This window comes from Jaculus jaculus, unplaced genomic scaffold (assembly GCF_020740685.1).
Source record: "Jaculus jaculus isolate mJacJac1 unplaced genomic scaffold, mJacJac1.mat.Y.cur mat_scaffold_50_1_766167_arrow_ctg1, whole genome shotgun sequence".
Taxonomy (NCBI): domain Eukaryota; kingdom Metazoa; phylum Chordata; class Mammalia; order Rodentia; family Dipodidae; genus Jaculus; species Jaculus jaculus.
Genome location: NW_025423502.1, coordinates 632,445 through 650,408, shown reverse-complemented (window position 1 = coordinate 650,408; position 17,964 = coordinate 632,445). Strand labels below are relative to the sequence as shown.

General features: G+C 40.7%; 1 protein-coding gene across 1 annotated transcript; it reads right to left on the bottom strand.

Moving 5' to 3' along the window:
• Window positions 1-1,496: 1,496 nt before the first annotated feature.
• On the bottom strand, window positions 1,497-13,539 carry LOC123457451 (zinc finger protein 883-like). The gene is made up of 6 exons (XM_045141355.1): window positions 13,285-13,539; window positions 12,874-13,044; window positions 6,615-6,741; window positions 4,054-4,146; window positions 2,963-3,148; window positions 1,497-2,701 (listed from the first exon to the last, which is right to left on the bottom strand). Exons 1-6 carry the CDS (start codon window positions 13,537-13,539, stop codon window positions 1,497-1,499), a joined length of 2,037 nt encoding a protein of 678 aa, XP_044997290.1.
• Between the last annotated feature and the right edge of the window lie 4,425 nt (window positions 13,540-17,964).

Below are 17,964 nucleotides of genomic sequence, written 5' to 3'. Positions count from 1 at the left end.
ATAAGTTTATTGACCAAAGCAGAAGAGTCATATAATTTAGCATTGTCATTACAGACCTCTCATATTTTCAGGCTGATCAGGACTAATCATAATGTTCACATATCAGTATTCTGATCATCAAAGTTGGAAACGTCTTAAAGAGTGGCAGTTCAAACAAATATTTCTATGTCTTGAAATTCAAAACTTCTAAAAATTTCCTCTGCAAGACAACAGATGACTTATTTTATATTCAAAGTTCTTCAAGTTCCCAGGAACTGGTCAGAACACAGCAAGTAAACATCACACAAAATACTACTGTCAAGATTTCTTATACCCACATTTCATTCTGCTTGTAGCTTTCTCAAACATCACGATTGGCCAGTAAGCTTTGTTTACATTACTGTATGGCTCTCTAAGTGTAAGTTCCTAAATTACTCCATATACTTCCCACAACCAAATTAAAAATTAGAAAATTGACATGTTTTCAGAAATTCGCTAAAGTATGACATAAAGAATAATGTGCATATTTTCAGATTCATGAATATTATCTGCAAGTTTTTAACATTCATTATAGTCATATGATTTCTAAGTTATATGAATTCCTTCATACATAGTAGTCTGTGACTGAGAGATAAAAGCTTTTACACATTCATTACATTTTCATGTTTTTCCCATCTGTGTGAGTTCTCTGATACACAGTGACCTGTGACTTGGAGATGAATGTATTTTGATAGTTACATCTATATGGTTTCTGTTCTCTCTCCTATGTGAATCCTCAAATACAAAATTTGGTTTGACTTCTACAAGAAGACTTTTTCAAATTTATTATGTTAGACTGCCTTCTCACCTGTGTGTTCTCTTTTACCTGTGACTTATGACTTCAGGAATATAGCTTTTTACCACTTTTAGTATATTCATTTGGCTTTTCATCTGTCTAAAGATGCACACTGAGTTGTGATTTCAGGGAGAAAGCTTTCTCACATTGTTTTACATTAATACTCACTGGGAGTTGAGTGTGTTTCCACATTCATTATATTCATATGGTTGCTTTCCAATGTTAATTCTCTGATACATAGTGTGCTGTGATTTAAAGATGAAAACCTTCCCATACTACTATATTCATATGGATTCTCACCTGGGTGTTCTGTAATGTTTAATAACATTTGAATTAGCAATAAAAGCTTTCACACATTCATCATATTCATATAGCTTCCCAGTATTATGAGAACTCTGAAGATTACAAAGAGGTCACTTGGCAAGAAAAGCTCTCCCACATTAAGTACACTCATATATCTTTAAACTTGAGTGATTTCTGTAGCATAGAGGGAGATGTGTCTTGAAGATGAAGCAATTGGCACATTTAGTACATTCATATGAATTCTTTTATGTTTCCTAAACTCTTCCTTTGCAAAGAAAGCTTTCCTTCATTTGTTACATTGATATGGCTTCTCACCAATTTGAATTCTCTGTTACCTGGTTAGCAACGACTTATAGATGAAAGCTTTCCCACATTCAGTTCATTCACATGGTTTTTCACCTGTGTAAGTACTTTGATGCCTAATAAGATGTGACTTGCAGATGAAAGATTTCCCACATTCAGTACATTTATATGATTTATCAATTGTGTGAATTCTCTGATGCCTAGTAAGATGTGACTGGGAGATAAAAGCTTTTGCACATTCAGTACATACATATGGCTTCTCACCTTTGTGTCTTCTTTCATGATTTGTGAGATCTCCCCTGCGGATGAAGCCTTTTCCACATTGAATACATTTATATGGTTTATCACCTGTGTGGGTTCTCTGATGAATAGTGAGCTGTGAACTGGTGATGAAGGCTTTCCCACATTCAGTACATTCATATGGCTTTTCACCTGTGTGAATTCTCCAATGAATCATTAGGTCTGACTTGGAGATGTAAGCTTTCTGACACTTAGTACAATTATATGGCTTTTCACCTGTGTGACTTTTCTGATGCCTATTAAGATGTGACTTGCTGACAAAGGCTTTCCCGCATTCAGTACATTCATATGGCTTCTCACCTGTGTGACTTCTCTGATGTTTTGTGAAATCTCCCTTGTGGATGAAGCCTTTTCCACATTGAACACATTTATATCGTTTATCACCTCGGTGGGTTCTCTGATGACTAGTGAGCTGTGAATTGGTGATAAAAGCTTTCCCACATTCAGTACATTTATATGGTGTTTCACCTGTATGAGTACTGCAATGATTCATTAGGTGTGACTTGGAGTTGTAAGCTTTCTGACAAACAGTACATTCACATGGCTTCTCAGCTGTGTGAGTTCTCTGATGATTAGTGAGGCCTGACTTGTGGATGAAGGCTTTCCCACATTCAGTTGGCTTCTTACCTGTGTGAGTTCTCTGATGCCTAATAAGACGTGACTTGTAGATGAACTCTTTCCCACATTCAGTACATTCATATGGCTTCTCACCTGCGTGACTTCTCTGATGCCTAATAAGATCTGAATTAGAGGTGAAGCGTTTTCCACATTCAATACATCTATATGGTTTCTTACCTGTGTGAGTTCTCTGATGATTAGTGACCTGTGCCTTGCAGATGAAACCATTTCCACATTCAATACATTCATATGGCTTCTCTCCTATGTGAGTTATCTGATGACTGGGGAGTTGTGACTTGGAGATGAAAGCTTTCCCTGTGTGTGCTTGATGATGCACAGTGAGAGGTGACTGGGTGATGTAAGCTTTTCCACATTCATTACATTCATAAGGGTTCTCACCTGTGTGAATTCTCTGATGCTTATTAGGATCTGAGTTTATAATGGAGGCTTTCCCACATGCAGTACATTCATATGGCTTATTGAGATGTGACTTGCACATGAATGCTTTCCCACATTTGCTACATTCATATGGCTTATAACTTGTATGAGTTTCATAATGCATAGTGAGCTGTGATTGGGTGAGGTAAGCTTTTCCACATACATTACAGTCATAAGGTTTGTTACCTGTTTGAGATCTCTGATGATCACTGAGGTGTGACTTGGAGATAAAAGTTGTCCTACATTCAAACAGCTTGTCACCTGTGTTTGTTCCTTGATAACATGTCTGATGTAACTTCTGGTAAACAGTGTTCTGGAATTGTTTAAAATCATCAGTCTCTGTCCACTGCATTTTGTGTTGAGTTTTCAATTCTGAGAAATAAAAGTAATAAAAAGTAAATAAAAGTAAACTTTCATATAGAACATGAGAATGGTCTATTTCTTACTTTTATTTGTACTGCCATTTAGATTTTCTTTCTTCAATGTCCCAAATGTTTATTTTTAAATCCCTGACACAATTCCTATATTTCATAAGTCTAATATAATTTTGTACATACATTCTCATGCACATTTCACAAACGTTTTTTAATTTCTTATCATAGAATTTCTGGTACTGTCGCTTTTCAGTTACTTCTAAATTTCCCATGTGGTAGCAAATATAATTATGTTAAATACCTTCTTTGCATCAACATTGTGAGGAAAACTACCATTATAGAATTGTATACTTGAATAAATATTTTTTCTTGCTTAAGGTGTTTCTTCTAAGGATTTTTGTCACAGCAGTAAAAGTGACTAATGACATTATTATACTGAAACATACAGAAAATGGTAAATTAACAAAATAGTACATTATCTAACACACATTTTCCTAGACCACCTAAACATGGAATTAAATTTTGGAATGCATAAAGAAAGTATTCTTCAATTTCAGGAAAAGAGTAGAAATTTCTCCATGTCATAAAAGGTATGTGATTCACAGTAATAAAACTTATGATGGGCTGGAGAGATGGCTTAGTGGTTAAGCGCTTGCCTGTGAAGCCTAAGGACCCTGGTTCGAGGCTCAATTCCCCAGGACCCACGTTAGCCAGATGCACAAGTGGATGCACGCATCTGGAGTTTGTTTGCAGTGGCTGGAAGCCCTGGCACACCCATTCTCTCTCTCTCTCTGTCGCTCTCAAAAAAATAAATAAAAATAAACAAAACAAAAAAAAACTTATGACAATTCATGATGAGTTCTCATCTCACTGACCTACGCTACTCATTATGCATTTACTTGCCTGGAAGCCTCTGAATTGAGCATTCTAATACAGTCCATGGTGCAAATCCATGCTCCAACTTGAAGATCAAGTCTGGTTTTGTCATACAGTTCCCTGTCATAGGGAAATAATGTGCAAATTGTATCAATATGTTATATTTATTGGACATCTGTAGGATAAAAGCAGTATTTCTATAACTGACCTCTATTAGGTGAATTTCAAAGTTACCTTAGAGACAGTTTATACTCCTGTTTTTCATTTACTGTAATATTTGCCTGAAGTGACATTGAAAATATTTCTCTCATATGACTGAACAGCATATATAACACAATAATTTTTTATTGTTTTATTTTTATTTATTTATTTATTTATTTTTTTACAAGATATGGACTCACTCTTGCCCAGGTTGTCCAAGAACATACCCTGTAGCCGAAGACTGGCCCCAAACTTGTGGATGTGTTTCTAACTGCCTCACACATTTTGGGACAAAAATCTTAAACAATGATTAAAAAAAAAATTAAATATATAGAGCATAATGGTAGAACATAAAGAAACTAGAAAGAAAACAAATGACATTAGTGATAAGTGGAAATAAGAGAAAGTGGTCATCAAAATGAGAGAGGAATATTGTGGGAAAAGAGTTCAATTAAATAATTTAATAAAAGAGGAAAACAGGGGCTGGAGAGATGCCGTAGTGGTTAAGGCACTTGTCTGCAAAGCCAAAAGAACTAGGTTCGAATCCCCAGAACCCACACAAGCCAGATTACCAAGGTAGTGCATGCATGTGGAGTTTGTTTGCAGTGGCTGAAAGCCCTGGTACACTGATTCTGTCTATTTGCCTTACCCTCTCTGTCTCTCCCTCTTAAATAAATAAATAAAGATTAAAAAGAAAATAAAACAGAAAATAGGATTCAGAACTAAATTGTTAAAGCTGAGCCAAAAACTGTATTACTATTTAAAGATACCTTAGGAAAATGAAGAAATCACAAGGAATATTAGGACAGAATGGCCTCAGAATTTATAAGAATTGCCCTTAAGTAATTGAATGTATATAATAACCATTTTCTAGACTAAAACCAATGAAATTCATATAATTAGAAGAGGGTCATTGAGCAAAGCACATTAATACCCTTACATACACACATACACACAGACAAACACACACACACACACACATATCCACAAATAAATTTAAAGAAAAATAAAATTTTCCATAAATCAACACAGGACTATAATGTATCAAGTAATGTTATACATAACAGAGGGCCTCAATATACTTATCCATCACTCTTCAAATCTTAGTGATGAAAAATAGCTTAGTGGTAGAACACTTTTCCAGGATGTATGAAATACTAATTTCAATTCAAAGCATAAAGGGGGAAAAAAGTAAAATCTTAGCCTGAGATATATAATCAGTGCAATAAACAAAGTCCATACAATCACAAGAGAGACTAGAAAAATGTCCTTGTCTGGAGTTCAAATGTATATACATAGGAAAAAATAAATAAAAGACTCTAAGGAGAAATTGATCCAGGTGTAGTGGCACACTCCTTCACCACAAACAATTGGGTACCTGATGTAGGAAAATTACTAAGATTTTGAGGGCATACGTGGCAACAGAGTGAACTCCAGAATACCCTAGGGTAGAGTGAGATCCAGTCTCTAAAAATAAAACATTAACAATCGTGGTATGAAGACAATTTTACGTATTATGTGAAGTAATAAAGCTATTTACTCTGGTTATGAATTGACTGTCATCATCTCAAATCAGAGCAGCTCTCCTGACTTCCAAGAGATTTTCAACACAGTCATATCAAAGATATCAAGAATGCTGCAACACTTACATAAGTCTATGATAATGGAAATAGACAATCAACACTCAACAACCAGTAATAAATGCTATAAACTTCTCACTTGATATTCCAATTGGTAATATGTAAATAAGCAATAAGAACAGATGAGGGTTTTAATTTTTTTGGCAATAAAAATGTGTATCAGAGAAGAATTTGCTTTCTAAGTAAACCAATAAGCTCACTCAGAAAGGAGAATTTATAATTTTTCATTTGGGCTATCACATCCCTCTATAACTAGAGTGAATATATATGGTTTCAGTTTCCCCCAAAACTGATGGGGTATAAATGAAATATGACAAACACACAAACAAATATCCTGCATGTTCTCATTATACGTACAAGTCCATGTTTACATAATAGAGGTAGAAAATATAACAAGTAATTACAATGTGGAAAAGGAGTAGAAGAAAAAAGATAGAATGATTATAGTTATAATTAACTGGGTGCATTGGGAAGAAATAACTTCTTATGTTGTATAGCACGGAAGAAAGTTAGCATGCTTCTAGCAACAATTATATTAGGATTTCAAAATAGCTACTAGAGTTTTTGAGTGTTCCCCATACAACTAATGTCTGATCTGACATATTCTTGTCATTATATATGTTCCATTAAGTATGCCAGTTTAAGAGTAAAATATCAAAACAATACTAAATATTAGTAATTACGACTATACTTATCAACCAAAAAGAAAGGAATTGCTACTCAGAAATGCACAGAAGTTTAGCTCACCCAAGAATATCAGGTTGCTGTAGTTCTCCAGCATCACATCTCTGTAGAGGTTTCGCTGAACAACATCCAGGTGCTGCCACTCTTGCCAGGTGAAGTCCACAGCGACGTCTTCAAATGACACCAGTTGCTATAATGAGATATTGCTCTTCAACCCAAGACTACAAAAAAAGGGTCTAGTAAACTGTACTTCATGATTCTATGTGTATCTTGGTACAGACTTATTCAATAAGCACAAAGTTTATATGCTGTATCATGGAAGAAAAGACTCAAGACTAATATCATTCCTGAATATTGCTATAGTGATTCAAGAAAATCAGGGTTTTTTTTTGTTTTTGTTTTGTTGTTGTTGTTGGTTGTTTGTTTATGTGTTTTGAGTTAGGGTTTCATTGTAGCCCAAACTGACCTGGAATTCACTATGTAATCTCAGGTTTGCCTTGAACTCACAGCAATCCTCCTTCTTCAGCCTCCCAAGTGCTAGGATTAAAGGCTTGTGGCACCATGCCTGGTATAAGATTATTATTATTTTTAATGAAAATATAATGGAATGGAAAGGCATATTTAGGACTTGTATCATAACATTGTGGTGTACTGCCTGCCCAGAAGATACAAGGCTATGGGTTCAATTCTTAACACTAACAGTAGAATACAAGCTCTTAATAAAGATGAGGATTTTGACTCCATTAGGATGGAGTTTGATCAATGATGCGGTCATGATAAATATGGAAAAACTGAAAGGATTCTGTGCAAACAACCAAATATTAACTCAAAATCAAATACATTATAAACAATAAGTTAAAGGTGTTTTGCCACCAATGTACCATGTTGTATAAGTCAACTTTACTGTAGTTCATGTTGGGAATCAAGACAAGACTGTGCATGTCCCTATGTCATGCAACTGCAATCCAATGAACACACACAATCTGAAACATTTTGGCTCACATGTATGTTACAAATAGTGCTAATAGAGTAGGACTTTTTCTCTTCTCTTGAAACTTAATGAATTACTAACAGAGAAATGGCATATAAAGCCTATTACTTTCCTAGCTAGTAATTTATGTTAAAATAGAGATAGCAGATATACTTTAAAGAAAGATATTGTTGTACACAGAACCAATGAATTGTTATTAGAAATACTCAGGTCCAGGGTAGGTTGTCTTCCACTGACTATTAGCCATAAAATCCACTGATGTCAGAGAATACTTCAAGCATTGTCAAGACCCTTAGTTATCCTTCATAACCAGGTGGTAAGATGCTATTGCTAAAGACTCCACATGTGTGAGATGCAGTACTCTGGGAAATCAAGCTGCAGCAAAGATGGAAGCCTTCTCCCAGTTAGCTGGCTATCAAGGTACTAGGAAGAGCTAAGAAATATATTGGGAGAGAAAGTAATCAATAGTGTTACCCTGTGGTGACCATGCAAGTTTTATTGATGGTCAACCAGGTCAAATGTATCAGCTGCTACAATAGTGCTCTGTCCATTATGAGAGAGACCAAATGGTCTCTCATTAGACTTGAAGCCTTCTCCATAAGAGGGAATTTCTACCTGGTACTGAATATTTAATCAAAAGCACCTACCTGGGCTGGAGAGATGGCTTAGCGGTTAACCACTTGCCTGTGAAGCCTAAGGACCCTGGTTTGAGGCTCGGTTCCCCAGGTCGCAAGTTAGCCAGATGCACAAGGGGGAACATACGTCTGGAGTTCGTTTGCAGAGGCTGGAAGCCCTGGCGCACCTTCTCTCTCTCTGTCCCTCTATCTGTCTTTCTCTCTGTGTCTGTTGCTGTCAAATAAATAAATAATTTTTTTTTTAAAGCACCTAGCTGAGGCAGGGGAGGGTGTTCCTATTGCTTTCACACTGCTGGTAAAAAAATAAAATAAAATAAAATAAAATAAAATAAAATAAAATAAAATAAAATAAAATAAAATACAGTGAACCAAGAGCAGCCTGTGGGTAAAAGGGGGTTTATTTTGGCTTACAGACTTGAGGTGAAGCTCCAAAGTGGCAGGCGAAAATAATGTAACCAGCAAAGGGTGGACATCACCTCCTGGACAACATTAGGTTCAGAACAAACACCGGCAAGGTAAAGGTGGCTAAATAATATAGTGCCTCCAGGAGGCTTCAATTGTCAAATTGCTTGTTATTGTTCCATGCAGCCTACTTGAGTACTCTCATAGCAGGCAAACCAAACACCTAGGGTCACTTTTGTAGATACTCCGAGAGTCTAGAGAGCCACACATAGCACCTTAAGCTCCTACACTGAAGGTATATACCATCAGATTGATTGATACATCTAATAATACTGTAGCTAACTAGAAAATTCAAGCATTAAAGTAATCCAAGATGAAATAGATATACATATTATAAGACAAGAAACACCAAAACTCGAGACAATATATATTCACCAAAGAGTATTAATGCATCAGAAATGACCAGTGAGAATGAGTTAGAGGAAATGCCTGAGAAAGATTTCAAAAGAATGATTATAAACATGCTCAAAGAAGTCAAAGAAGAAATCAAAGTAATTAAAGAGGAAATCAAAAAAGACACAGGATACCAATTTAATGAAATATGGTGGTCAATACAAGACATAAATAAGGAAATAGAAATAATCAAGAAAAACCAGTCAAAATTACTAGCAATGAAGAACACAGTTAATGAAATAAAAAACACTGTAGCAAATCTCACCAGTAGAATTGATGAAGGAGAGGACAGAATAACTAAGCTAGAGGACCAGGTGTCAGATCTAATCCAGTCCAACAAAGAGAAAGACAAACTAATAGGAAAGTATGAATGGGAATTTCAAGATATTTGGGACACTATGAAAAGATCAAACATAAAAATTCAGGGTATAGTAGAAGGAAAAGAATTTTACTCCAAAGGCATAGTAGGTGTCTTCAACAAAATCATAGAAGAAAACTTCCCCCAAATTGGGAAAGAGGTGCCAATGCAGATACAGGAATCCTTTAGAACACTAACCAGACAAAACCTGGAAAGAACCTCTCATTGCCATATTATAATCAAACTACCAAACACACAAACCAAAGAAAAAATATTGAAAGCAGGTAGACAGAAAAACCAAGTTACCTACAAAAGGAAGCCCATCAGGATCACAGCAGATTACTCAACACAAACTCAGAAGTGTTGGATATTTGTTTCGCACACCTCAGAAACTTTTAAATTTTTGAGTTAAGGCCAGAGGCTAGTAAAGCCAAGACTTCACTTATTCTCCTTCTTGCTTTTCCTTCTAGCATTTAGTATCTAAAAATGTTGATTTTTACTTTCTGGCCATATACACAGGAAAATGACAGTATCTGTAAGTACATCACACAGTGATTAGAAAATCGGCATGGAGAGGTGAATACACTTGTGGGTTACACACTGGAGCTGGCTTTGCACTCTGGCCTGGCCAACCATCAGGGGTTCTTACAGTGCCACTGAGAAGCTCACATGGCTCGTCTACCTGGTCTGACCCTCCTACCGGATGCTGAGAGTTCTGACTTACAAGCAGATCACCATGTTCACCTCCTCCACCATCATCTCACCAAGTGGGAAATGAACTCTGCTGCTACCTCCACACCATTTGTACCTCCCCACCTTAAGTTTAAAAACTTCCCAATGTTCTGGTAGATCTGCAACATTGCAACATCAGGGCTGTTCCACATGCCCCAGGCATGATGGGGGGGGGAGGGAGACACATCCTCAATTCCTAAATGGAGGTTGGCTTGCAGAAGTGAGTGGGATGCAGCTCTTCAGAAGCAGAGATTTTGCAGCTCACAGGGATCTTTCCTTTCACCTACCCATAGAGCAAATGCAGTGCTCCTGGGGCCAGAGGGGGCCTCATTGGACAAGGTGACTCCTGGCCAGAAGATCCCACATGCCCACTGTGTGTGCCTGACAGCACTATGGTCAACCTACAGGGATTGACTGCACTCAGGCCTTGGTTATGCAGCCCTGACCTGCTTCCCTTACTTTTCCTTCCTTTCATCCTCCCTTTCTCATCTTCCATTTCCCTTTGTTTCTCCATTCCTTCTTTCTCTCCCACTCTGACTCATTCCTTCCATTCTTCTTTCCCACCTTCTTTGTTTCCTTCCTTCAGTCCTGCCTTCCTTCTTTTCTTCTTTCTATATTTCTCCCTTTTCCTTCCTGCCTTCGATTCTCCTTTTGTCACTCTTTTTCTTTCCTTCCTTCTTCCTTCTCCTCCCTTTCCCCTCTTTTTCCTTCCCACCTTCATTCCTTCCCTCTATTCTTCACCCTTTCTCCCTCTTTTCATTCTTTCCTTTGCTCCTTTTTCCCCAATTTCCCTTATCCAATTTTTCTCCTGTCTCCCTTTCCTCTATTCCTTTCCTTCTCCCTTTTATCTCCCACTCTCTTTTCCTTTTTGTTCTTTTGTTTTGATACAGGGTCTCTCTACCCTTATCACTCCTACCTCACCCTCCCACTGGGGTTACAGGAGTGCACCACACCCAGCTTTATGGGGGGCAGGGGGAGGAAGGCATGAGTGTGTGTGTGTGTGTGTGTGTGTGTGTGTGTGTGGTATCTGTGTGGATCGATTCATGTTCCAGGGTGGAGCTCCGGAAATGGGTGAGAGTGTGGCCAGCCCATCCCCGGGTTCTCACAGAGCCTCCGGGGCAGCCCTGTGGCCCCTCAGCCCAGCGCGATCCTCCTACCTGCTGCGGAGCAGTAACGCTCTCGCTCCTGCACAGACCCTCCATGGCTGCCTCCTCTGCCATCCCAAAGGGGAGTCTCAGTAAAAGGAACTATGCTGCTTCCTCCGCACTGCTCACGCCGTCTGCCTTTCAATTTACAGTTTCCTGAGTGCTTTCCTTGGCCTCAGGCACGCCACTGCTGCCTCCTCTGCCCTGCCGAGCTGCTGGAGAGAGGTTCAGGAGAAAGAACTCCATGTTCCCGTCATTTTAAAGTTTACTGTTTCCCTAAGCATGTCTGGTTGAGCCTCCATACTGTGACGTCATGGAAAGTTCCACTTGCCTGTGAGGCGGGGGAGGCTGGAACCGTCCACTGGTCAGGAGGGAAGGGTGGCTGGCAGAAGATGAGTGGGGTGGAACTATACTGAAGCAGGGACTTTGCGGCTAATACAGCTTGTGCACCCTGCCCCCTAATACTCTGAGAGCAGATGCAGGAGCTCCTGGACCTGAGGTGCAGCCGTGTGTACTGACCGACCACCAGCTTCCACCAACCCAAGTAATAAACTTGTCTTTAGATAGCATTCGAAGCCCATGGTGGAGATTTCCATGCTTTGCTAAAATCCTTCTACCTGGTGGTCAACCAATGTATTTGAAAAGCACCTTAACTTATGACTTTATCTATGAAACTATAAAAACTTCATGAAACTGTTAACACATTTGAACATGGAATAAAGGTAACCTAAATCTTTGTTCCTGGGCCATGGTCACTCATATTTGGCCATAGACTAAACAATCCCTAATCCCCTTTGAGGTGAGAGCTTTGTCTTTTTCATGGACACTGGTGTGCAGCTGTGCTGAAGCAGGGACTTTGCAGTTCACAGAACCTGTGTCCCACCCCATACATACCCAGAGAGCAGATGCAGGGGTTCCTGGTACTTAGGGTACAGCTATAATAAAGCAGAAACTTTGCAGCTCACAGAGCTTCCCCTCCCCCTTACCCTGAGAACCTACTGGCCAGGGACCAATCCTCCCATACATATGTATCTGGAGTTAATTTACAGTGTCAACAGGCCCTACTGCATTGATTCTCTCTCTCCCTCCCTCACTCTCTCTCTCTCTCTCTCTCTCACATACACACAGTCCACATGGACAGCAAGGTGCTCTGGCCCACCTGATACAGTTTGCATTTTTTTCACCCATCTCTTTGACACTACCCTAAAATCCTCAACTATGAAGATATCTTCTATAGTGTAGATCATTCCCCCTTTTGTTTGTGTAATTGAGACTTAAGGGTTTGATTATGTCTTTCAATGATAGCTTGGCCCCAGGGATTGTATGGGATGCCTGTGGAATGCGAGATTTTCCATTTCTGGAGAAAATCTACAAAGGCCTTTCTTATGAAGCAGGGGCCATTATCTGTCTTGACTTGGTCAGGTAATCCAAGGGTGGCAAAGCATTGAAGCATATGGCTAATAGCATGTTTAGATTTTCCCCTGGCATGTGCCGATGCCCAGCAGGCACGGGAAAAGGTATCAACTGAAAGAAAGATATATTTAAGCTTTCCAAATGGAGAATAGTGTGTGATATCAACTTGCCAAAGATGATTACAGTGGAGTACTCGAGGACTGCTTTCTATAGTTTCAGTGGTGATATAAGCCTCAGCTTTTCCAAGTATATCCTGACCTAGGAGGTTTGCCGTTAGGTCAGACACGACCAGAGGGGGCACCTCCCCACAGTTGCCATCAGGATCAGTCCAGGGCTGCCAGTTGGCCATTTCCCAGGATGTTGACTGTCCACCCGCACCAAGTAAAAGTGGACCAGGGACTAACTGCCATGAAGGAGGGACTTCCTCCTTTCTAATTAGTATTACACTGAGGCATAGAAGCCATTTTATCAGCCAAACTGTTTTCCTTTAGAGAGCCATTGCAGTTGGCCCCAGTGTCATTTTTGGCTTTAGTCCCAGAATCAGGGGCACGGTCCAGTGTGTAACGGGGCTGGATATAGCCCCTGGGGAAGTTTAACGGCTCACCCTGAAGGCTGAACTTGGATTTGTAATCCTTGGCCCAATGGCACCACTTCTTACATTGGGGGCAGGGCGTGCAAGCAAATTAGGGGCTGTAGGAATTGCTGGGGCATTCTTGGCCTGGTTGGGGCACTCTCTTTTAAAATGACCTTCTTTACCACAGCCAAAGCAAGATTGTCCCTTACTCCCTGAGGTCTTTTGAAGCGCACCGACCAGGGCAGCCATGTCTTCACGGTGAGCAGCCTGCAAGGCTGATGCCATGGCCCTAGCTTGATGGAAGCTAGATCCCATGTCTTGTTGGCTATAGTCCATTTACTCATAAAGTGATCTCTTAGTCCAGTGCAGGCCAACTTATGGTCACTCTTCATGCCTTCCCAGACCAGGTGGGAACTTTCTATGTATGCTATTTTCAACCCTCTCTATGAAGGTGGCTTAGTCTTCACTAGCCTTTTGTGTGATTCCAGTGATGGGGGGCTCAGATGGGCCTTCCTCTAGTTTCCTCCATGTGGCCATTCCCAAAGCCCACACCTGATCCCGGTATGGATCAAGGATGCCATCTTGCTGGAGGCCCATAGAAAACGCATCAGCAGTGCCCGAGAGCATGCTGAAGAAAGTTGGGACTGGGGCTGAGTGGCCTGATTCTGCTCAGCCTGAGTATGGCACTCATCCTGAAAGAAGGCATACCACTTTATGTACAGGGGGTCAGTAAAAATGGCTTTAGCAAGGTTTTTCCAATCTTGGGTGGTACACTGATGATAAGCCAAACACTGGAGGATGGTTTCTGCCCAGGGGGAATTGGGTCCATCCTTCTGACACAGCCTTTTCAAGGTCCTTTAGATCATAAGCCTCCCAGGGTTACCAAGCAGTCGGGCAATTACCGCTGGGGTTAACGTGTACAGGGAAGAGGTTGGTTGTTTCTCCATAGGGGTGCCATCCCCGTAGTAGGATGGAGGTGCAGAGGGGGTCTGAAAAGGATTTGTAAGGGGGTCTGGGGGTGTAGGACACTTAAAAGGCCAAGGAGAGCTTTCAAAGTGGTCTAGGGATGGATACAAGGGCTCAGGCGAGCGCAAGAAATTTGGGTTGGATGAGGACTGCCCCATAATTTATGAGGGTACACTCACCCACAGACTGATTGGCCTGTCAGCATTTTTCCATGAGAGAGAGGCCCCATGTTGGGTGCCAGTGTGCTGGGCTCTCCGGCATGTAGGGCTGTAGGAGAGCCGATCCTGCCGGTCTCTTCCTGAGGCTGAGCGGGATGGTGAGGGTCGACAACCCAGTGCCTCTTCTAGGCACTGGAGAAAAACCACACTGAGTTGGGAGACTTGTTGAAGCAATATCTCCTTTTATTGTATCAAGCAGGCACTTATAAAGCATCAAGGTAGGGGGTGGGAGTCTTAGGATGGGGTGAGGATTAAGGGCCAATAATATTTCATCACATTAGTAGTAGCTGTGTGGAGGCAGTTTTAGGTCAGGCCTTGCTGAGTCACTCCTATGCAGAAGTCATATGCCAAAGACAGGTCGCCAAATTCTAGCTAGGCTCAGGAAGTTCCACTGGGCCTTGCATCTGGGCTTCTTTAGGCCCAACAGATAAAGGAATGAAGAAAGGAAGATAGGGAGGGAAGGAGGTAGGAAGGAAGGGAGGAAGGAATTTGGGAAGCCTCTGTCCCCTAAAACAATGCAATGTTGACTATCACCACTATGGACAGGTCAGATCTCAAGCCCCCTTTTTTAGATTTCCAGTCATCTTCAGTCTTGGAGCATGCTAGGAAGATAGTGGAGAGGGGAATGTAAAGAATGGTTAGGTTTAAGCCTGCACCTGATGTGTTTATCTTCCTTCCATAAGCATTTGCTGGGCTCCTTCCCGGTCAGGTAGTGCCGAGGGGAGAACCAGACCTAATGGTTCCTCCCTAGGGGTTGAGGGGATGATGAACGTCGGACGACTCAGAAACCTCTCCTGGCCACCGGAGAAAAACCACACTGAGTCGGGAGTCTTTTCAATGCAGGAACTTGCAGAAACAACTCGCTTTATTACTCTGAGCAGTTGCCTATATCATGTTGGGGATGAAGGTGGGGATTTTAGGATGGGGGCCGAGGTAAGGGCCAATAGTAAACTTTAACTATTGAAATGGTAATTACAACTGCCATGCAGAATTAGCAGGCCAGAAGTCATTAGGTGTCTTGCTGAGTCCTAGCTGACCAGAGACAGGTCGCAAAACTTTAGCTAGGCTCAGGAAGTTCCACTAGGCCTCACATCTGGGTTTTTCAGGGCCCAACAAGTGTTGTTTTAGGACACCGTGTATCTGCTTATGTAGTAACATGGAGATTTCTATATACAGTAATGTATATATAAGATATTACTATTTATACATATAGATTAATTTATAGTGGATATTATATATAATAAGATACTTTAATATTTAATATAAATATAATAGCATATATATATGTATATGTATATGTATATGTATATGTATATGTATAATTATAAGAGATGAGGAACAGGAGAGAGAATAGGCATGTCAGGGGCCCCAGCCACTGTAAACAAACTCTAGATACATGCACCACCTTGTGCATCTGGCTTATGTGGGTACCGGTGAATCAAGCCTGGTTCTTAACTGCTAAGCCATCTCTCCAGCCCTAATTATATCATATACTCTGTGAATGTGTGTGTGTGTGTGCTTGTGTGTATGTGTTCTGGGGCTCATACCAAAGGCCTTTCACATGTGAGGCAGGCGCTTTACCATTGGGCTGAATCTCCAGCCCTCAAAATGTGTCTTACTGATCATCAATAGTAACAGGCTATCAGGGTGGATGTCAGCAGAAGACTCTGGCTGCAACCCCTAGAACTGCTAGAAAACAAACAAATTAATAATAATAATAAAGATTATGATGATGATAACATGTCATGATTCATAATATTAAACAAAATGTTTGAAGACAATGATATTTCCTCTGCTCTCCCCCAACAAAGTTACCAGGAAAGGTAACCAGATCTAAGGTCACAATACTGCCCACCATGGAAACCCAATAATAAAACAGATTTAAAACATGCTAGTGCAGCTGGGCATGGTGGCAAACACCTTTAATCCCAGAACTTGGGTTTCAGAGGGAGGAGGCTCAGTGTGTCATCAAGGCCAGCCTGAGATTACATAGCCAGTCTGGCATAGACACTACCTCAAAACAAAACTAAATAAAACAAAAAAATTCTAGTCCAATCAAAGCATTGTGTGTGTGTGTGTGTGTGTGTGTGTGTGTGTGTGTGTGTAAATGCAGGCTCACATTGCCATGGTTTGTCTGTGGAGGTCAGAGGACAACCTTGGGTTTCAGTCCTCAACATCACCTCAATGCAGGGTTTCTGTTTGCAGTTATTTAGCAGGCTATCTGGCCCCTGTGCTTCCTGGGGATGATGCTTAGAGTATAGCATCTAACCTTATGTGGGATAACTTGAACTCAAGTACTCATTTTTGCCTGGTGAGCACTTTATCTACTTATATTCTATTTGCTATTTCTTTACATTGAAAATGTTATTATTATTTTTAGTATATTTATTTATTTATTTGCAATCAGAGAGAGAGAGGGAGGGAGGGGGAATGGCTATGTCAGGGACTCCAGCCACTGCAAACAAACTATAGACACACACACCAGTGTGCATCTGGCTTTGAGTGGGTAGTAGAGGTTTGAAGCCTGGCTGTTTGGCTTTGCAGGCAAGTGTCTTATCCGCTGAGCCATCTCAGCAGACCTAAAATTATTTTAAGTTCAGATCCTTATGTACCCCTTCCCCCTCAGCACCACAAAGAAGCTGGTTGGCATATCTCCACAGGAGTCAAATACTGTGAGCCACCTGGGGACCTGGGTGGAAGGTATACATGAGTGAACACGTCTGGGAGGCCTGGCATTCTGTATTCATGGACAGGTCCTGTGGTCTGTAGTTGCTATTCTAGGGACCCTTTGTGCTGACAGCTCATCAATAAGCACACACCCACTTCCTGGATGCAGGTCCTCTAGACTGCACTTAGCTAGCAGAAGCACAGTGGCCTTCTCCCCGCCCCCCCCCCCACTTCCAAGTTATCATATGATCTTTGACTTACAGTGTGGCTGTATTCTGATAAGCAGAGTGCCAGCTGAAAACCATAGAAAGCAAAAGTGCATTGAAGTGGTGGTTTATATTGATTGTCAACTTGACAAGACCTAGAGTCACCTGTTAAGGATTAAATAGATGAGGGTCATTGAGGTGGGAAGACCCATCTTCAACATACATAGCCCAGGGTCTAAGAGATGGCTTTGTTCTTGTTTGCAAACCCCAAGGACCCAAGTTCAGTTCCCCAGTAGCCACATAAGCAAGATGCACAGGGTGGTGCATGTGTCTGGAGTTTGTTTGCAGTGGCTGGTGGTCCTGGTGCACCCATTCTTTCTCTCTCAACCTGCCTCTTTCTCTCCCCTTCTCTCTCCCTCTCTCAAACAAATAAATGAAATATTTTAATTAAAGAAATATATATGTGTCACATCCCATGCGCAGGCATGACCTATACTGTATAAAAAGGAGAAAACAACTGAACACAGGCACTGATGATATTTTTTTCTACTTCCTCCCTGCCAATGTAATGATGTGGCACCAGCTGTTTTCTCCTGACTGCCTCTCCCCACCATGATGGACTCTACCCCCTGAAACTATAAACTGCATTGAAC

Excerpts from the sequence above, each read along its gene's own strand:
- LOC123457451 (XM_045141355.1), bottom strand. The coding sequence starts at position 13,539 with ATGGCATCAGCCTTGCAGGCTGCTCACCGTGAAGACATGGCTGCCCTG. Across the intron at positions 6,742-12,873 it reads CTATAGAAAGCAGTCCTCGA|CAACTGGTGTCATTTGAAGA; the intron begins GTACTCCACTGT and ends ATCTCATTATAG. Across the intron at positions 2,702-2,962 it reads TCATCAGAGATCTCAAACAG|CTTACATCACCCAGTCACCT; the intron begins GTAACAAACCTT and ends AATGTGGAAAAG.